The sequence below is a fragment of the Phalacrocorax carbo genome, chromosome 1 (assembly GCF_963921805.1).
Source record: "Phalacrocorax carbo chromosome 1, bPhaCar2.1, whole genome shotgun sequence".
In the NCBI taxonomy this organism is placed as follows: domain Eukaryota; kingdom Metazoa; phylum Chordata; class Aves; order Suliformes; family Phalacrocoracidae; genus Phalacrocorax; species Phalacrocorax carbo.
The window spans coordinates 202,842,210-202,859,151 of record NC_087513.1 but is presented as its reverse complement, the minus strand read 5'-3'; the positions used below and the strand labels follow the sequence as shown (position 1 = coordinate 202,859,151).

The window sequence follows — 16,942 nt, the reverse complement described above, 5'->3', positions numbered from 1 at the left end:
TAGGAGAGAATTTTTGTATTTTTTACATGTGTAATTCATAGATTACCTTTTAAAAAGGGAGAGGGGGGCCACTGGAAATTTCATAAAATGATGCTTATCTCCACCCACCTTTAATTTTGTGTTAAAACTTATTAAATGGTAATGACAAGCTTTATCAATGGATTGATTCAAGTTGGTACACAGTCAGATGTGTAAAAATATATCTGTAATATAGGTTTGTTACTTCAGAAGTACAGCGTCTTACTAAGAAATTGCTAGGGATTTGAAGAGCTTTAAGATTTATGTATGGGACAAATCACTGATTTGATCAATCAGAAATTTCAAAATGTATTCCTCAAACAGGAGGAGTGAATGGAACTTGCAGGGAAAGACTTTAAATTTTGCTGAATGAAACAAGCAAGGTAAAGAGGAAACCAGGGACTAAATCAGAACTGAAAAGAAATGGGGGAAAAGTACTAGTCAGCAGAGTTAGACAGACATACCTTAGGGGTCAGATAATGTTTACAGTTCTTTTTTTGATCTTAAGAATAGACTTAGTAAAATGACATTGAAGTGAACTAGGAAAGATCTGTGTAAATGTACGGAGACTTCACTGTAAATTATATAAATATCTAATATTGATAAAGATATCTATAATACTGGGCTTGACTGGTGGAAGTTTTCATTATTGAAGCCAGTGAAAATTTTTGCTTTTTCTTCAGAAACTTAATTTCATTTAAATCTTGTAACTGAAAACACTAAAAGCATCAATTATCTATCATGTCATGTGTTTGTGTATCTGAAAAGTTCATTCAAATGCCTAACGTGATCTTTCTTTCTCTTCCTCCTCCTGTTTTAGGAATTGGCTCTCCGTAGCCAGCTTCCAACAATGGAACAAGACGGTGGATCTCAAAATCCCGTGTCATCTCCTGGAATGTCTCAGGAACTGAGAACAATGACTACAAATAGTTCTGATCCCTTTCTCAACAGGTTTGTAGGAGCAGCTACTAGAGGGGAACAAATTGATTTAGAATTCTGTTTGGTACGTGTAATAGTTTATTTTGAACATCTGTCTGTGCCAGAAGCCACAGCTGTAAATGAATCTTTCCTTAAATGGCAAGTCTAGTAAAAGTTGAGGATTAAAAGCTGTCTCCTGTGGGAGGAAGTAGTCTGTTCAGACTTGTAGGAAGGTTTTTTATTCAAAGTCATAACATGTTTGCCTCTGCATAATCTGTTGACTAACAGTCATTTCAAATTACTGACTCAGAAGAATTTGTGAATAGCTTGCTGTGAGATCAAATGAACTGTGAGGCACATTTAGGACTACACCTTGAGGTTCATTTTAAGGTTTCTCCATTCACCCCTCCCCTCCACTTCAGGTATTTAATTAAGCAGTATTTTTACCCTGTTAATGTTAGGTCTACATATAGTGGCATGTTTCATTTTAAATGCTGTATTTTTTTGAAGCGGATCTTTTAATTCAAGATTTAGAATTTTGCAGCATAGACTAGTCTTTTTCATGTATCTTTTTCCTTAAGCCCTCTGATTTGGAATGTGTTGTAGGAAATACTGTTCTAATTACAGATTGCAAATGCTTCATACTAGCCATTAGAACTTTGGAGCAACTTCTGCAGCTTGAGATAAGTTGTATCTGTTTTTTTTCCTTAGCATGCTGGAAAGAAAAGATGAAAATGGTAAAGCACTCAAATCTCCAAGCCGCACAAACTTTGAATTAGTGGAGTAAAAACCTACTAACATTTCAGCAGCATCGAGTAGTTAATTTTGTTGTTCTTTTGGACTATATTTTGTCAGCATTTTAAACTGGTATGAACTCAGCATCCCCTACCATAAAAGAGAGAAATGATGTATTCTGTCAGAGTTCATCACTACTTTTCTACATTCCTTTGAAATGTTAGCCTAACTGTAGGATGCTTACTGTAAGTGCTCATGGAGTTTAACAACATACTCGTCCTTCTCTCTAATGGTACATTATTATATTCATGGAAAACCCCATTAAATTCATCTTGATTCTTTCAATGTTAGTCTTCCATGGTTTTTGCCACAAATACAGTTTCAAACCTGCTCATAAGGTAAGAAGTCCACACCATGTTAGAACTGACATAATTTTGGAATAGGACAAGCTTAAATAACTTGTAATTTTAGATATTGAAAACTGTTAAAATCTTTGTAAACTTTGCTGCAATTACAAATCCCTCCCCATATTCTTTTAAATAACTTAATGCTCGTGATATCTCATACTCAGGCTCTTCATCCCTGAAGATGTACTATCATTGTGTGTAGCTTTTCCAGCTACTGATATTCCATCAGCTTAGCTTAAGTTTGTTTCATTTTCTGCCTTTGCCAGGCATTCTTCTCTGTCATTTTGTATATTCTATCCTCACTCTAGTTCTCAGTGAAGTTCAGTGGAGATGGTGCAAGAACATACCCTCCATCTTGCCAGTGGAATCTGTTGTCATTCATATAGTTTACATTATGTAAATAACATCTGTTGCTCTTAAGCTTTTTCTCCTACTGCATGAAGTGTTATCTGTGCTAGTGTTGTGTGTGCTACTGTGAGAGTGGGAGGAAAGATTCTGTCTCAAGGTACCCAATGCTTTATATATATTGGAGAAAACCAAGTAAGAAAAAAAAAAAGCCTTGGACATGGAGAAGAAAGTAGTGTGTTTTGTTGTTAAACTCCCTAAGGAAGTAAGCAGTGTTTCCAAATTTTGGGTAAGCCCTTCAAGAAGACTTATCTCCTCCACAAACAAATCTGATTAGAAGACTTCATTTTTTGTTAGAGGGAGGGATTGTCCTCCATGGAATATATCCTGGAATGTGGTGTGAGCCTTAACTGTCCTTAACTTGGGCCCTGTCCCAAGGCATTAAAAGGACAAGAAATCTTAAAGTTGACCTGCTTTCCTATGAGAAACCTCCGTAGACAGATGATGGCCTTCATGTAACATACTAGCTTGAATTGAGCCCAGGTGTATTTTGAAATTTGTTCTTAAATGATGTAGAATCCTTACATCTTAAAAAAAACTGGTTTCTGACCTGAAGAAATGCATCTTCAGGTTTCAAATGGCCACGGCAGTAGACTAATGCAGTTTATCCATTGTGTGTCTACATGCATGAAATAGAAAATGATGGATCTTTAATTAGAAACAGGAAAAAAGATAGAAAGGGCAAATTCATGTGTTTGTAATTTTTTGGCAGGTTGATAATTAGCAAGGACTATTTACTGTAAAGTACAAAAATAATACTACTTGCCTAGTTGCATATATGTTTAACTGGGCTTTTTCTGTAGCCCTTACCCCACAGAAAATACTGAAAATCAGTATCTCACTTTTGTTCAGAATATGTTCATTTGCATTTTGGTCTGAGCATCGTCCCTGTCTAGGTAATTGTATGTACATCACTGCACTTAATTCCCACATACGGGTAAGGGAAAGGGATTTTAAAAAAGGTCATTTGTGGATATGTGCTGCTATCTCTGAATCAGATGTAGCAGTCCAATAGTTTTGCCCTAAAGATCTCTTTGATGTCCCTTATGTTAAAGTTCAGACTTTCTGTCTTTATAGGGTGTATATATAAAGTGCCTGGTGAGACAGTCCTCCTGACTTTAGGTACCAAAGTTGGATATCCAGAGTCTAGGTAGTTGACTATTTTCTACAGCCTACATAAACAGAACATGAAAAAAACTCAGAAAATAATTGCTACATTGGAGCAATTTGAGAAATGTACAGTAGTGTTTTCATTTACATGGTCAGTCTTCTGCCTGCTGTTTTCAGTACTTACTGTCACTGTGGTATATTTTAGTTATTTAAATGAGACATCAGCAATGCAGACTTTATTAGATTATTTCACCATTTGGTTTGCCACGCTGTTTATATACTTTTGTCTATTAGATGTATATTGGTAGTGACACTAATTCTCTGTTTAACTCCTAAATTGGGATATTTTTTTTTGTATACACGCATTTTAACAAGTATTAGTTGAAGAAGCATCCACTCTATTTTGGGTAATGCAGTTTAGGTGCATGCAGTAATTTTGGGTGATGTGACTACTAAATGAAGAAATCCTTGTTGAAGAAAGAGGAAATGTATATTAATTTGAAGAGAAGGGCTGGACATTCCAAGTGTGAGAGCAGTAGCCAAAAAGCCCTCACAGCTAGAGTGATTTAGTTCAGCATAGTCTCAGTTCTGGTTTCAGTATTTTATACCACAAAGTAAACCAGCATTTTTTTCACAGAAGTTTTAAATAGCTTAATTATTAGGATTGTTACCAAATGTGTGGTGATACTATTTTTAAGTCAATCTAAAAAAAATATTATTTAATTATAAAGAAATATTAGGTTTCTTTCTTGTATGGCAAAGATGTCTTTGTGAAATCTAACATACATATTTTCGTGGCTGATGGCATTCTACTGGCCTCTGATGTTGAATAGCTGTTCAGCCATCACGTTTGGTTCTTCATACTCAACAAAAAGGCATACGCTATGTATTTCATAAGCACGTTATGAGAGGGATAAGTATGTCTTCAAATGCTAATTTGAACAGTAACTCAAGTTGATCTTAATTTAGTATTTAAGCTGAAAAATCAGTTAGGATTCTCAGTGAATGCGACCACAACCTGAAGAAATAGAGATTTTGAAAATATTTTGTGAAGCTTGGGTATTAGGAGATGCAGTGAGGGTGATGTAATGGTATATTTCTACATCTGCTTACTCAGGTCACGGCTCCTGCCAGGAACCTACTCCTGTGTGGGCTCTCCACGGGCTACAGCTTCCTTCAGGGCACATTAACCTGCTGCAACATGGGGTCCTCCATGGGCTGCAGGTGGATATCTACTCCACTGTAGTCCTCCATGGGCTGCAGGGAGGCAACCTGTGTCACCATGGTCATCTTCATGGGGTGCAGGGGAACCTCTGCTTTGGCACCTGGAGCACCTCCTCCCCTCCTCCTTCACTGACCTTGGTGTCTGCAGAATTGTTTCTCTCAAATTTTCTCACTCCTCTCTCCCAGCTGCTGCACAGTGAGGATTGTTACCCTTTCTTAAATACCTTATCACAGAGGTACCACCACTGTCACAGATGCGCTCGGCTTTGGGTGGCAGCAGGACCATTTTGGAGCCAGCTGGAACCAACTGTGTCTGACATGGGGACAGCTCCTGGTTTCTTCTCACAGAGGCCACCCCTACAGCCTACCGCTACAAAAACCTTGCTACTCAATACACTGGCCTACTCTCCCCCCACCCCCCCAGACTTCCTACTGCAGCTTTCTTGGTCTTGCTTGTTCCACTGGCAGTAAGAAAGCGAATGCCATCACTGTTCTGTTAACTGTTCTGTCAACAAGATGGTTCTGAACAGGGTTTGTTTACAGGATGGCTTCTGTACCAGTATTTGATTTATATTAGAGCGCGCTCTTCCCGTGACAAGTACGACTGAACTAGTAGTAATGCAACAGTGGGAAGCAATTGAAGAATCACTAAAGGAGTTCCAACTATGGCTCCTATTTATAACAGTAGTGACCTAAAAATACAGTTCACTGGTTGACTAAGTGAGGGGACATTAGTAGTTCAAAATACTTTTTTTTTTATCCTTGTAGAAGAGTGAAAGGGTATGTCATTAGTAGTAGTAGTAGTAGTATTTTATTATTGATAATAATAATCATCATTAGGGACTATCTATGATATGCTTCTAATGGTTTTTAACCATGGATGGGTGTGAAGAGTTTAAAACTATGCAGAACACAGGTAGGCAGTTTTTTAAAGCTGCTTAAGTATGCTCTCATCAAGTTAAACTGAATCGAAATAATATGGTTTTAATTGGAAAAGGACTGAAAAAAATAAATCCCAGGTGTCTCACAAAGGCTTCAGTTTTTTATTAGAACAGAGCATTTCTCGTGACAGCAATGTTTTCAAAGCCCTTGAATTGGTTCAAAAACAAGCATTGATTTGAATTTCTTCAGTACTCTACCCTCATTTTTTTACTCCCTTTCTTCTGTTACAGTGGAACGTATCACTCCAGAGATGAAAGCACAGATAGTGGACTTAGCATGAGCAGTTATAGTGTACCCAGAACCCCTGATGACTTCCTGAACAGTGTCGATGAGATGGATACAGGTTTGTTTTTGTGTACATCCTTAATGCATGTTTTCCAAATATACTTTCGTCCATGAAATGCTCAGCTTCTTTGCAATAAAAACAAGCAACTCTGAGAAGCTGTGATACTTTTTGCATTGTTGTGCTACCTTCTTCTATTTCTATAACAGAAATATTATGGTTAGATTTGTGAAAAACGTAGCTATAATCAACCCTATTGGGAGAATGGGGGATTGCTCATAAATAGTATCGCTCCTGTTGTTATATGGAATTTTTGTGTCCATTTGCCTTTTTAAGTAATATTGTTTGTTCAGAGCTAAGACTAGTACCTCATCCAGTGTTGCTAATACGGCTCCAAAACAATATTTGAATCAGTGTTGTCTTTTTCCTTTAAGCATAAAAAAATAAATGCAGTCAAGTCACTGGTTTTTGTGGTGGATTTCTATGAATCATGTTGCTTGTATGATGCAAGAGATACACGATTAACCTTTAAGCAGTTGTCCTGATAAGTTGTGGGTTTGGAATTTCCAGTATATTTAATACTCATCTTGCTTTGTGTTACAACTAGGTGACAGTATCAGCCAAAGTAACATACCGTCCCATCAGAACCGTTTTCCAGACTACCTTGAAGCCATTCCAGGGACAAATGTGGACCTTGGGACACTGGAAGGAGATGGGATGAATATAGAAGGAGAAGAACTGATGCCAAGTCTGCATGAGGCTTTGAGCTCTGACATCCTTAATGACATGGAATCTGTCTTGGCAGCCACCAAGCTAGATAAAGAGAGTTTTCTTACTTGGTTATAGGGGCCTCAGGGAGACTGAATTCTAAATGTGTGAAGGATCTAAGGAGAATAGGACATCTGTATCTGAAGTTCAGAACAAGCCAGTGTGGCACACTTTGGCTTGTGTTCAGAAAAAGTAAATGAACAAATATTCAGCAAGATTCTTTCGTTTTGCTCTTCCTTGTCCATCGCTGCTGTTATATATTGCTGACTTTTTTCCACAGTTGACTCTGAAGAACCAACATCTTCTTGATCTTTTTCTATTGCTGTTGCAACTACTGTTCAAGGGGGGGGGGTGGGGAGGGATGATGAGCCTATTTGGATGACGAATGCCATTCCTTTTGTCCTAGTGTGCGCTTGCATATCATTTTATCTAAGTACTCAGATTTGAGAGTTAATTTCTGCATGTCACTGCTTGTAGTTTGCTCAGCTAGTTGTCTCCTGCTGCCTGTGGCAAGTGGTAAAACATGACATACTGGGGTGACAAGCCAAAAATGATGTATCTGGTCAAAAGCAGTCAATACTGATTTGGAGATATGACTTAAAGGAGGGCTGAAGACTGTTTGGCATTAAGTGTTTCTACTAGTAGCTCTTTTATTAGTCACAAAGTGCTCTTGTTCATATTTTATGTTATAGTAAATCATGAGTCATTTTACATAGAAACATATATGAACTTCGATTGTTGCCACATATTCTAGCCTAACTTTTGTTTGTCAAAAATAGTTTGATTATTTTTGTTAGTTGGTTTAACTGTAGCTGTAGGATGGGAAGTAATTATAGGTGTTTTTTTTAAAATAGTGAAATCTAAGGGTTTTTCTGATTTCACATAGTCTTATTTAAATCTGAATTGTCTGCTTTTTTATACTTAAAACATGCCTATTGTAGCCTGATAAGCTAGTGAGTACATAAAACAGTATGTTTTGCCTGTAACTTTTTATTTTTTTAAAGGCTAGCTTTGAATGTAATCATTAGAACCCATGACCAGTGGCTTATTTTTCATGTCTATTTGCAAGACTTTGAATTAGAATCTGATTGCAGCAATGTAAAATTTAGAATCCTGTGTTGTATGTACATTTTTAAAACACATTTTAAAGTAGCAGAAACAATTTTAAAATTACAGATGCATCTGATCTCTCTTCTGATTTTCAGTTTTGATATCTAAGCGAGTTTAGATTTTAAAAGCCTTAATGGGAAAAATTTTATGAAAAGTTTCTTGTAAGTTAGCATGGAAAAAGTCTGAACTATTAGTATCACTCTAAGTTGCAATGAAGAGGCTAGAACACCAAAAAAAAAAGAAAATCCTCAAGAAAAACTCCTAAGTGTAATCGTTACCAAATTCTGTTTGGTGAAAAATAAGCCCTGGACACTATATGTAGAAGAATGTAAAGATACGTGTTAGATGGTGACATGAGCAGGTAATGAAGTGTATATTAGTAGTAGAGCTTAGCATGGGGTAGAGGTGAATATGAATTATCTATATTTTAACAAGAAAAGATGTATCACTAAGTTGTTGCAGGAGTTGACACAGTTTCCAAAGAGTGTTTTTAAATGAACAAAATGAGCATGAATCAAACTTTCAGTATAAGCTATGAAGTTTTGTGGGGCTTTTGTTTTTTCTGATGAATAATAGTGTCACCAGTTAACACCTCTCTAAGGGCCTGTCACCATTCTCAACATGAGCCTTCAAGGGTGTATAACATGACTATAAAGATACTGTAAGCATGAAACTTGGTTTTGAAAAAAATCTCAGCTAGCAGGAACTTCTCCTGGGCAGAGATTTTTTGGGGTTTTTTTGTTTTGTGTTTTTTTTAAAGACATTGATTATTTTTCAAGATAGGAATGAATCAGCAAAACAAAAGAAACCCCATATTATTATCATTTGGATGTTTTAATGCTTCAGAAAGAATTCTGTTTTAGCATAATACAAAGAATGAAAACTCTGAACCAAGTCTCATTTTAAAAACTGAAGCAGCAGAGGCAGAGATTTGAAATTTGCCACTATAAATGTACATTTACTACTCTATGTAAGGCTATTAGTGTTTGAAATACACAAAATTGTGGCTTGTTATGGAATACAGGCAGGTTTTAAAATACCAATTTTCAAAACACATCCACAGTGACAAATATATTCTGCTACACCAATAATTCAGCGATTAATAGGCCACTTATATTGTGCAATGACACAGTAGCTCCTAAAGCAGTATATTGTGTCCAAGATAGGGATTTTAGTAGCATTTTTATTATTTCGTTATGAATTCTTGCTTCTTCCCTTCAGGAAAAAAAAGACACTAAGTTGTTATAACTTGAATGGTCTGACATAACACCACAACAGCAAGGAAATGCAGAGTTGATTCCATTTCAGTGGTCTTCCACCGTTGTATCCTGGTATCATAGCACATACGATGCACTGAGTGCGAACTCCCGACATGCTGTACCTTGCTACAACAGGGACGAGTACAGAACAAATATTCTTTCCTTGCTTTTGTGTTTGTCACAGCTTTAATATTTGAATGTTTTCTTCTCATTGTAGAAACACTAAATGGCTCATACTGTATTTGGGTAGCACTGCTTAGGGTAGATACTGACAAACTGGGAATCCTTGAACTGCTCTAACATTAACTCTGTTTTGTGATACTTATTTTAATACATTTCCGTTCTCTCATTTATTAGGAAACATACCGTAGAGATGCTGTACTGTTGGCAATCAACATTCATTCGGAATTTTTTTTTAATTCAGCAAATGCATTGTTTGATGAAGTGGTTAAAATTGTTTGAAATGCGGAAGTGTTTTGGGTAGTATTTTATACTGATGTATATATTGAAACAGAAATCATTGTAATAATTGTAATAGCTTTTAGTTATAAATACACTACATGCAGACAGATGGGGCTGTACAGTACTGTGCTGTTCAACACCTGGGCAGGGCTCCTGCCTGGGAACAGGTTGCAGTGTCAGTAAACCATATGGAACAAATATTATACCATTCAGTGTTGGCGCTCACCAATGCAAAGGAGAAGAGACAATTTCAACATGATTAACACTACGTAGCTTTCACACATCTGGTAAATTAGTACTAAAGCGACCTTTTCACTTACAAGCATGTTTTTTTTATACAAATTAACAGGTGTGCCTGTGTAAAATAATTTGTTTTCTGTATCTTGGAAAAAATACTCTCCACATTTAGGATGTTGTATGTTAGAGAACTCTTAAATGCACCCTTGTCAAAAATTATATATATTAGTTACCGATGTTACTTTTAGATATGAGCATGACTGTAAGTTAGGTACTTAAGTACGTTCTGTTACATTATTTTTCTTTATGTAATACTTTTTCAGTTGTTTTATTTGGTATAAATATATACTTTGTGCTTTAAACATCTTTGTTTGTTTTTAACATTCAGTAGTATGTAAAGATACTGATTTCCTTCAGTAAGATGAATGCGTTGAATTGTTGGAATTCCTGTTGTAGTATGTCTGTTCTCGTCCCCCTTGTCACTGCTTCTGTAGTCATAAACTCCAGTCCTGCAAACATTGTGTACAAGCTCACCTAAGAGACAAAGTGAGTCCCACTGAAGTCAGTGAAGGCTTAACATTAACGTATACAGCTCTGTGTGTTTGCAATAATGAAGAGACAGTGACTCTACTGAGCCTCGTACAGTTTGTGTGAAACAGTACTTCAGCTGCATATGGCACTACAGTGAGAGCTGGTAACAGAACGTCTGTTATCTCCTGTAAGAAAGCTTCCACTTTTTGCAGATATGCTTGCAATGTTCAGGATCTTCCCACGTAGCAGATATATTTTTGGCTAATTCTGAGTTTCTACAGTAATTTGTGACAGACTATCAATAAAGACACACTATTTTCATTTCCAAGTTTTGACTTACGAATTGTGAAATATGTAATGACATACCTTGAAAGTGTCTGAAGATTTTTGTTTAAAAAATCTTGACAGGATTCATTCATTTTGACCTTTTGTAAAGCAGAAATTCTGAAAGGTGGTGTTGTGGTTTTTATTTTTTTTAATGTAATGCAGTTTGTGCTGGCGGAAGTCTTACACTATTTGCATGTTAGCGGTCCCAGAGTTACTACTCTTCAGCATTGGAATCCACCAACCCTGTGAAATTTGGTGCAGTTGTGTGTTTTCTTAGTTAAAGGTCCAGGGCTCAGTGCTTCTGTCAGTTTGTCTTACTCGCGAGTTCATAGCTAGGTTTAGTCACTCAGAGCCTTTAAATTTAAACCTAGCATCACACCTTGCACCTGGGCATGACAAGACACCGATTTTGTTTGCTGATATCACTCTCTCCCATGTATAAGGTGGTGACATGTCGCAGTAGTTGAGTGACCTTCTGAGGCAGCCCTAAACAGACTGTACTGCAACAAGGTGGGATATCTGGTCCAGGTGTTCCAGGCTTGCTTGGCAATTCTTTTTGAAATATTTTCAACACTTAGTTAAAAATAAAAAGTATGGGTTTCAGTAAGCCAGGAACAGTATGCTTCCAAGGAAGCTTTGAGTCTTCCCTATGCTAATGTGCAAGTTATCAGCAAAAAAAAGCATTTTTCACCTAGGATCATTAACAAAATAATTATTTGAGATTGGGCCATGATCTGTCTAGCATCTGGAGGTTCATTCAGAGATAAAGTGGGGCCATCAGTTTTTATTTACAGCATCTGCATCCATAGTTTATATGTTCCTGTTGAAGAGTAAAGGTGTGCTGCTTGCCCCTTGTCATCGCCACTTATTACTGCTAACAATAGTTATCCGCGCCCTCTAAATTTAGATGTCATCAAAGCGGGAAGACATCTGCACAGCATCAAAAATCTTCGCTTACATGAAATGATAAACCCAACACTAACTGAAGAACCAAACTGTCTTTAGAATATTGCGTAGAGCTTTGTACCAACTCCCATATACAGTACTTAATGTGTCTTACACAAAAAAGAGAAAATTAGAGAAAAATGTTTTTCTCTAAAGGGAAAACAATTTAGGAAGCACATTGAATAGGAAACACATAAATAGCAATACACCTGACAAAGCTGCCTAATGTTTTTTGTGGAAAACTCATTGTTTTACTTTTCCTGACATATGCCTCTCTTTAATGCAGAGGTGGTGACAGTGAATGCTACAGGTGTAGGCTGTTGCTGGTATCATTTTCTCTCTATGGGAATGAAGTTAGTCACTCTGATTATAGTGTTTTTAATATTAAAGTGGCTTGTATTAGAACATAGGAGGCAAAGTAATTTTATTGGATTTTCCTGTCTTTTTTTTCTTAGCAAATGATTTAAAAAACAAAAGGGGGGGGGGGGGGGGTGTCAAGAGCAGCCCAAGAGACTTTCTTCATTGCTTTGCAGCAACAAAACAGAGCTCCATAAAAATGGTATGTTAGATCTCACTTGAGATGCCTTTTCTCCTTCTCCCTTGTATGTTATTTATTTCTGAGTTACTCTAGTGTTTTTAAAAATATTGTATTTGCCATCTGCGAGTTTGCTTGCCTAACACCTAAAGACTGGGACTGTAGTGCGAGGTCCTGCTCATCCCCAAAGGAGAGCAGAGTTCCTCCTCTCCAGAGTTCAGCTGTCACCCCGTTTGAAGTCTGTAATATGATGCAGAAATTAGTCCGACTCCAAACATGCTGCCCAACCACTGTTACCGATGGTGATTGGCAAGCGCAATTTTTTTGAACGATGGTGGATTCCTGCTCTGGTTTGACTTCCCAGAGACTGGAAAAGTTCAGCTTTCCCAGTTCATTACTTTGATTTCTGTGAGTGGTCCTACCAGAGGCACAGAGTCCTCCCCACGCCAGTGCCACTGTGCCTGTTGGAGGACTCCTAACCAGCACTTCAAGCTGATGTTAACAGTGATTGTTTTTTACAGCTGACAGTTTTATTCAGTCCTTCCTGGCTAGTTTCATTGTTAGCCATACAAAACATTGTCTCAGCTCTCTTGACTGACAAGTGACCCTTGTCAGACTTCACCAATCCTTTCATACCCACCATCCGCTGTTGCAGAGTGTGACCCGCAGGCCTCTGAGAGGTCCAGCTGTAATTCTGGGCTTTCAAAGTCTACAGTTAAGACACTGGCTGTGTCAATGTATGACACAATCCCAGACCCACACGTCTAGGAAACTGCATGATTTAGGTGGTGATATCTCACAGCGAATGGCAGGAACTGTGAGATGCCTTCTGGTTAGACCTGTGGGCTGCAGGCTCCAAGGGGCTGTGGACGGATGTCTGTTTAGCCCAAGAAGTTGCTAGCAAAAGCAAAGCCTGCGGGGCATCCTTGCACTTCCTGTACAGGAGCGATTCAGACTGCTGCTGTGAAAAGTTTCAGTGCCTACAAAAGGTGACAACTGCTGGACTTGTTAAAGCTCGCCTGCTGCTGCCTGTACCTGCCACCACCTTCATCCCCACTCACGGGTGATTCTAACAACTGCTTTAAAGCCCTGGCTTTTAGATCTATACACACCAGTATGTAAAACTGTGACTTCCTTTATTTCTTAATTTTGGTTTTTCACTTAAGACGTGACTCTTCCTTTAAAGGTCTCTGTTCCTGTTAACAGCCTTTCAGGATCCTTCTCAAACGCAAGATTAAAATAACCTTTTGAGCATGAAGTAATGTTCAGGGAAAGCTGAGCTTACAATGAGAAATAGCCCGGAGTTTTCCCTAAAAGCATGTTTATTATTAGACACTGAAACAGGTACCTGGTTCCAGTTCAAAATAGCAAGAGCAACGGAGATGATTCCTCTTAGCATTCTCTGCATTCCTACTCAAGTAGCAAGCAGTTTGACCCACAGGCATGTAACTTAGTCCTTTGAGGCACTCAATGAATTAAATTTGGTAATCGTTGTATATAGATTCCTCTAAGAATTATCTGAATGTAATATGCACCAACAGAGCACTGAAAAATGGAAATTTCTTTTTGCACCTCAGTGGCAAGAATGCTCAAAAACCTGTTAGCCAAACAGTAATATCGGTATCCAAGTTCCTCTTACATGTGTGCTAGCCCTGGCTTGGAAAATAAGCTGGTTTTACATGAAAATCCATGATGCAGTAAGCCTGAGGTTCCTCACAGCTGTGGTCTCTGCCAGTGAAGTTATTGTTGTGATATGTGGATTTTGCTTTATCATCACCTTGAAAATAAAACAGTGAAGTCTGGCGAGGACCATGAAAATAAGAAGGAAAGCAGACCTGTACTGCTGTGTGAGGCCAGAGTTCCTCAGCTGCTTTTGCAAATGTCTCGCTTCGGACAAAGTGAAGACATCTGGTAGACTCGTCTCTTTGTGGCAACTGGCTTCACATTTGCTTGTGTTTTATTTTTAATGTCACTAACATCGAACAGATGGCCGTGTTACTGAAGTGAGTGCATTGGTGACAACTGAAACAAAGGATAAAGATGGGTTTTAAAATGCAGTCAGGTATGCTCTAGCAGGGTACGCATTGCCCTGGATAAAGAGGACTCCCACCTTGTAGTGCCGCATCTGACTTTCTACTTAGCCTTTAAGTGAGTCATTTTACCATTTCCCAGGAAAGCTACGTGTCATGGTTTTACTTGTGTCCTGGGAGCACTGAAATGTTAAGGTTTGCTAAATGCTTTGAGGCTAAAGCAGTATTTAAGTGCTTCCTATTAATTCATTCTCAAACCATGCTATTTTGAGGATCTTTGAGTGGCATCACCACATAGGAATATAATTTTTCTAAAGTAATCTAAGGTATGCATCAGATTCTACTAGCTTAAACCCACGAATACATTACAGAAAGGTAGTATGTAAGTGCATATCAAATGATTGTTTTCACTGGCACGTGGACACTCAGTAGGAAGGGTGAGCTGATTCAAGTTAGCGCTCCTGCTGCTCACCAGTTAACTTGAATTACCTTGTATTCGGTGGAAGAGTGAACAGTTACCACTGACAGACTGATGTGCACAAGTTCTTCCTTCTTTGAAAACTTTTGTGCCGGAGTCCTTAGGCTTTTAGCTATTTTTCAGGTTCAGCTTCCCTGTTGAGCTTTAGTCGGTCTCCTTTCTGGGAAGCCAAGGTAAACTTTTAGGTGTAAAAGTATATTGATTCATTATGAGCATGAGGGGGGAAAAATATTGCATCATTATACATATATATAGGCATACCGTAATGCTGCATGCATTTCTGTGGGTATCTATATATAGACACACTCTATATAAACACTGATTTCCTGTCTAAAGACAACTCAGGTTCTCATGAGTATTATGATATTTGGTCTAGGCTTGTAAGGGGGAAAAAAAAGAAACAACAGAAGTGTCATCCCACTTACAAAGTCTGTATGGTTGTTGCTTATTTTTAAACCTTCAGGTTTTTAGGTGTGATGTAGGAATATTTCAATCACAAACCCAAAATGAATAATGAGCAAGGACATGAATGTACATGTAATCCAGCGATGCTACCTCTGAAGAAACCAGTTTCAAGTAGTTACAGCACCCATATGTAAGTTACTTTAGCTCTTGGGGACTTAAAGACACCTTGAACAAAAAGCATACCAAAACAAAACGCCAAAACCGAAGGGTTGTGATAAAAAAAGATGGGTTGCCAGTCACCCTCCCCCCCGTGAGAGTGCATTTGCTGCTTTTAATCTGGGACAGAAGGGCAGTTGGCTTCAGATAAGATTTGTCTACACTGAAGCTCACCTTCAAGTTTAATGCATAATCCATGCTATGCATCTTAGTATATGCTCACTCTGTAACTGCGTAGTCATATTCGTGCGTACACAAACACAGAGCTGTGTATGTGTGGCTAAGGAGATAGAGAACTGGTACATGATGGAGCAAAATGTTTACTCGTGGCAGGGACTAAACACCTAATGGGTGCCTAATACAACCGAGTGCCATCTTCCACTGATACATAGCACATACCATGCTACTTGCCTAAATTATTCTTTTTAAATAGAGATTAAGATGTTTTTGCATTACTTCCCCATCCCCAAGATCCCATGACAGTTACTGGGGTTTCTTTTTTTTTTTAAGATTTAAGCTGCCTCCATGGGTGGGCCTAGACTGTTTTAAAATGCATTAATACGTGGATTTATTCCACACTTGAGTATAACTATTTCTGTGCCACAACTCCTGTTGCTAGGTATTTCTTCGGTAGAACAGTAGCACTGGAATATAAGATGACAAGCTGATGTCCAGGCATTTGAAGCTGATTCAGGGTGCTGTTGAAGTCAGAAGCCTTCAACCTCAGGTTTTGAATCAGTCCTTTGGACTGCGTGTTGTGCTTGCACAGGATCTGGCCTGCCACTGGAACAAAGAGGAGATTTTTATATCCCATAATAGGCAAACGGAGTGCTCTAACTAACTGCTTCTAGCACTGACTCCAGTGGCCACTCTCTTAGGCTTTTCTTTCTTTTTTTTTTAAATTTTATTATTTTTTCCATTGTGTCATCTGTAAAAATGTATGCTAGACTGTCCATGTTACTAAAAACTCGGATCTCAGCAGGCATATTTGCATTATTTTATGCATTTATATGTATTAATATACTTGCATATATTTGTGAATTCTATTTACAAACATACACACACAATATTTGGAGGGGCTCCGCGTGTGCTGTAAGATATGATCAGACAGTGAAGTGTGTGGAGAAAAAATGGAGGCAAACCAATAAAGACAGATATATGAGTATGCACTCAGACAGAAATAGCAAACTACATGAATTGAAGATTAGGACCCGGTAGCTGAGTAGATAAAATTGCTTTTGTGACTGACTAAAGAGAACATCACAAAATTGATTTACCTGTCAGGTTTTTGCTGTTATAAAAATGCATACACTCTCATGAGACACACAAGTGCAAATACAACAGGCACAAAGCAATTCTACGCTGGTTCGTATCGGTGAGCCGCTGGAGTGCTGGTCAGCCTTTTGGGTACAGCGTTTGACGAAAGACATGGACTGAAGATGGTGCAGAGGAGAGTAGTGATGATGAGGCAAGCATGAGAGAGGAAAATTGCAGTAGTTGGGCCATTTATCAAGAGAAAAGCTGATTAAATAGTTAAAAGATGATCTTCATGTAAAAACTGCTACTAAGAATATGTTATCAACAGTGCACAGGATTT

General features: G+C 38.1%; 1 protein-coding gene across 8 annotated transcripts in view; it reads left to right on the top strand.

The window, feature by feature from the left end:
- The window catches only part of YAP1 (Yes1 associated transcriptional regulator), a 91,116-nt gene extending 80,379 nt beyond the window's left edge, over positions 1-10,737 (top strand). For all 8 annotated transcript variants that reach the window (XM_064441311.1, XM_064441309.1, XM_064441310.1 and 5 more), the window contains 3 exons: positions 839-969; positions 5,990-6,102; positions 6,650-10,737. In XM_064441311.1, the coding sequence (XP_064297381.1) occupies positions 839-969; positions 5,990-6,102; positions 6,650-6,888 (483 nt within the window). In that variant the 3' untranslated portion in view covers positions 6,889-10,737. The remainder of the gene's footprint in view (positions 1-838; positions 970-5,989; positions 6,103-6,649) is intronic.
- The last annotated feature ends 6,205 nt before the right edge of the window (positions 10,738-16,942 follow it).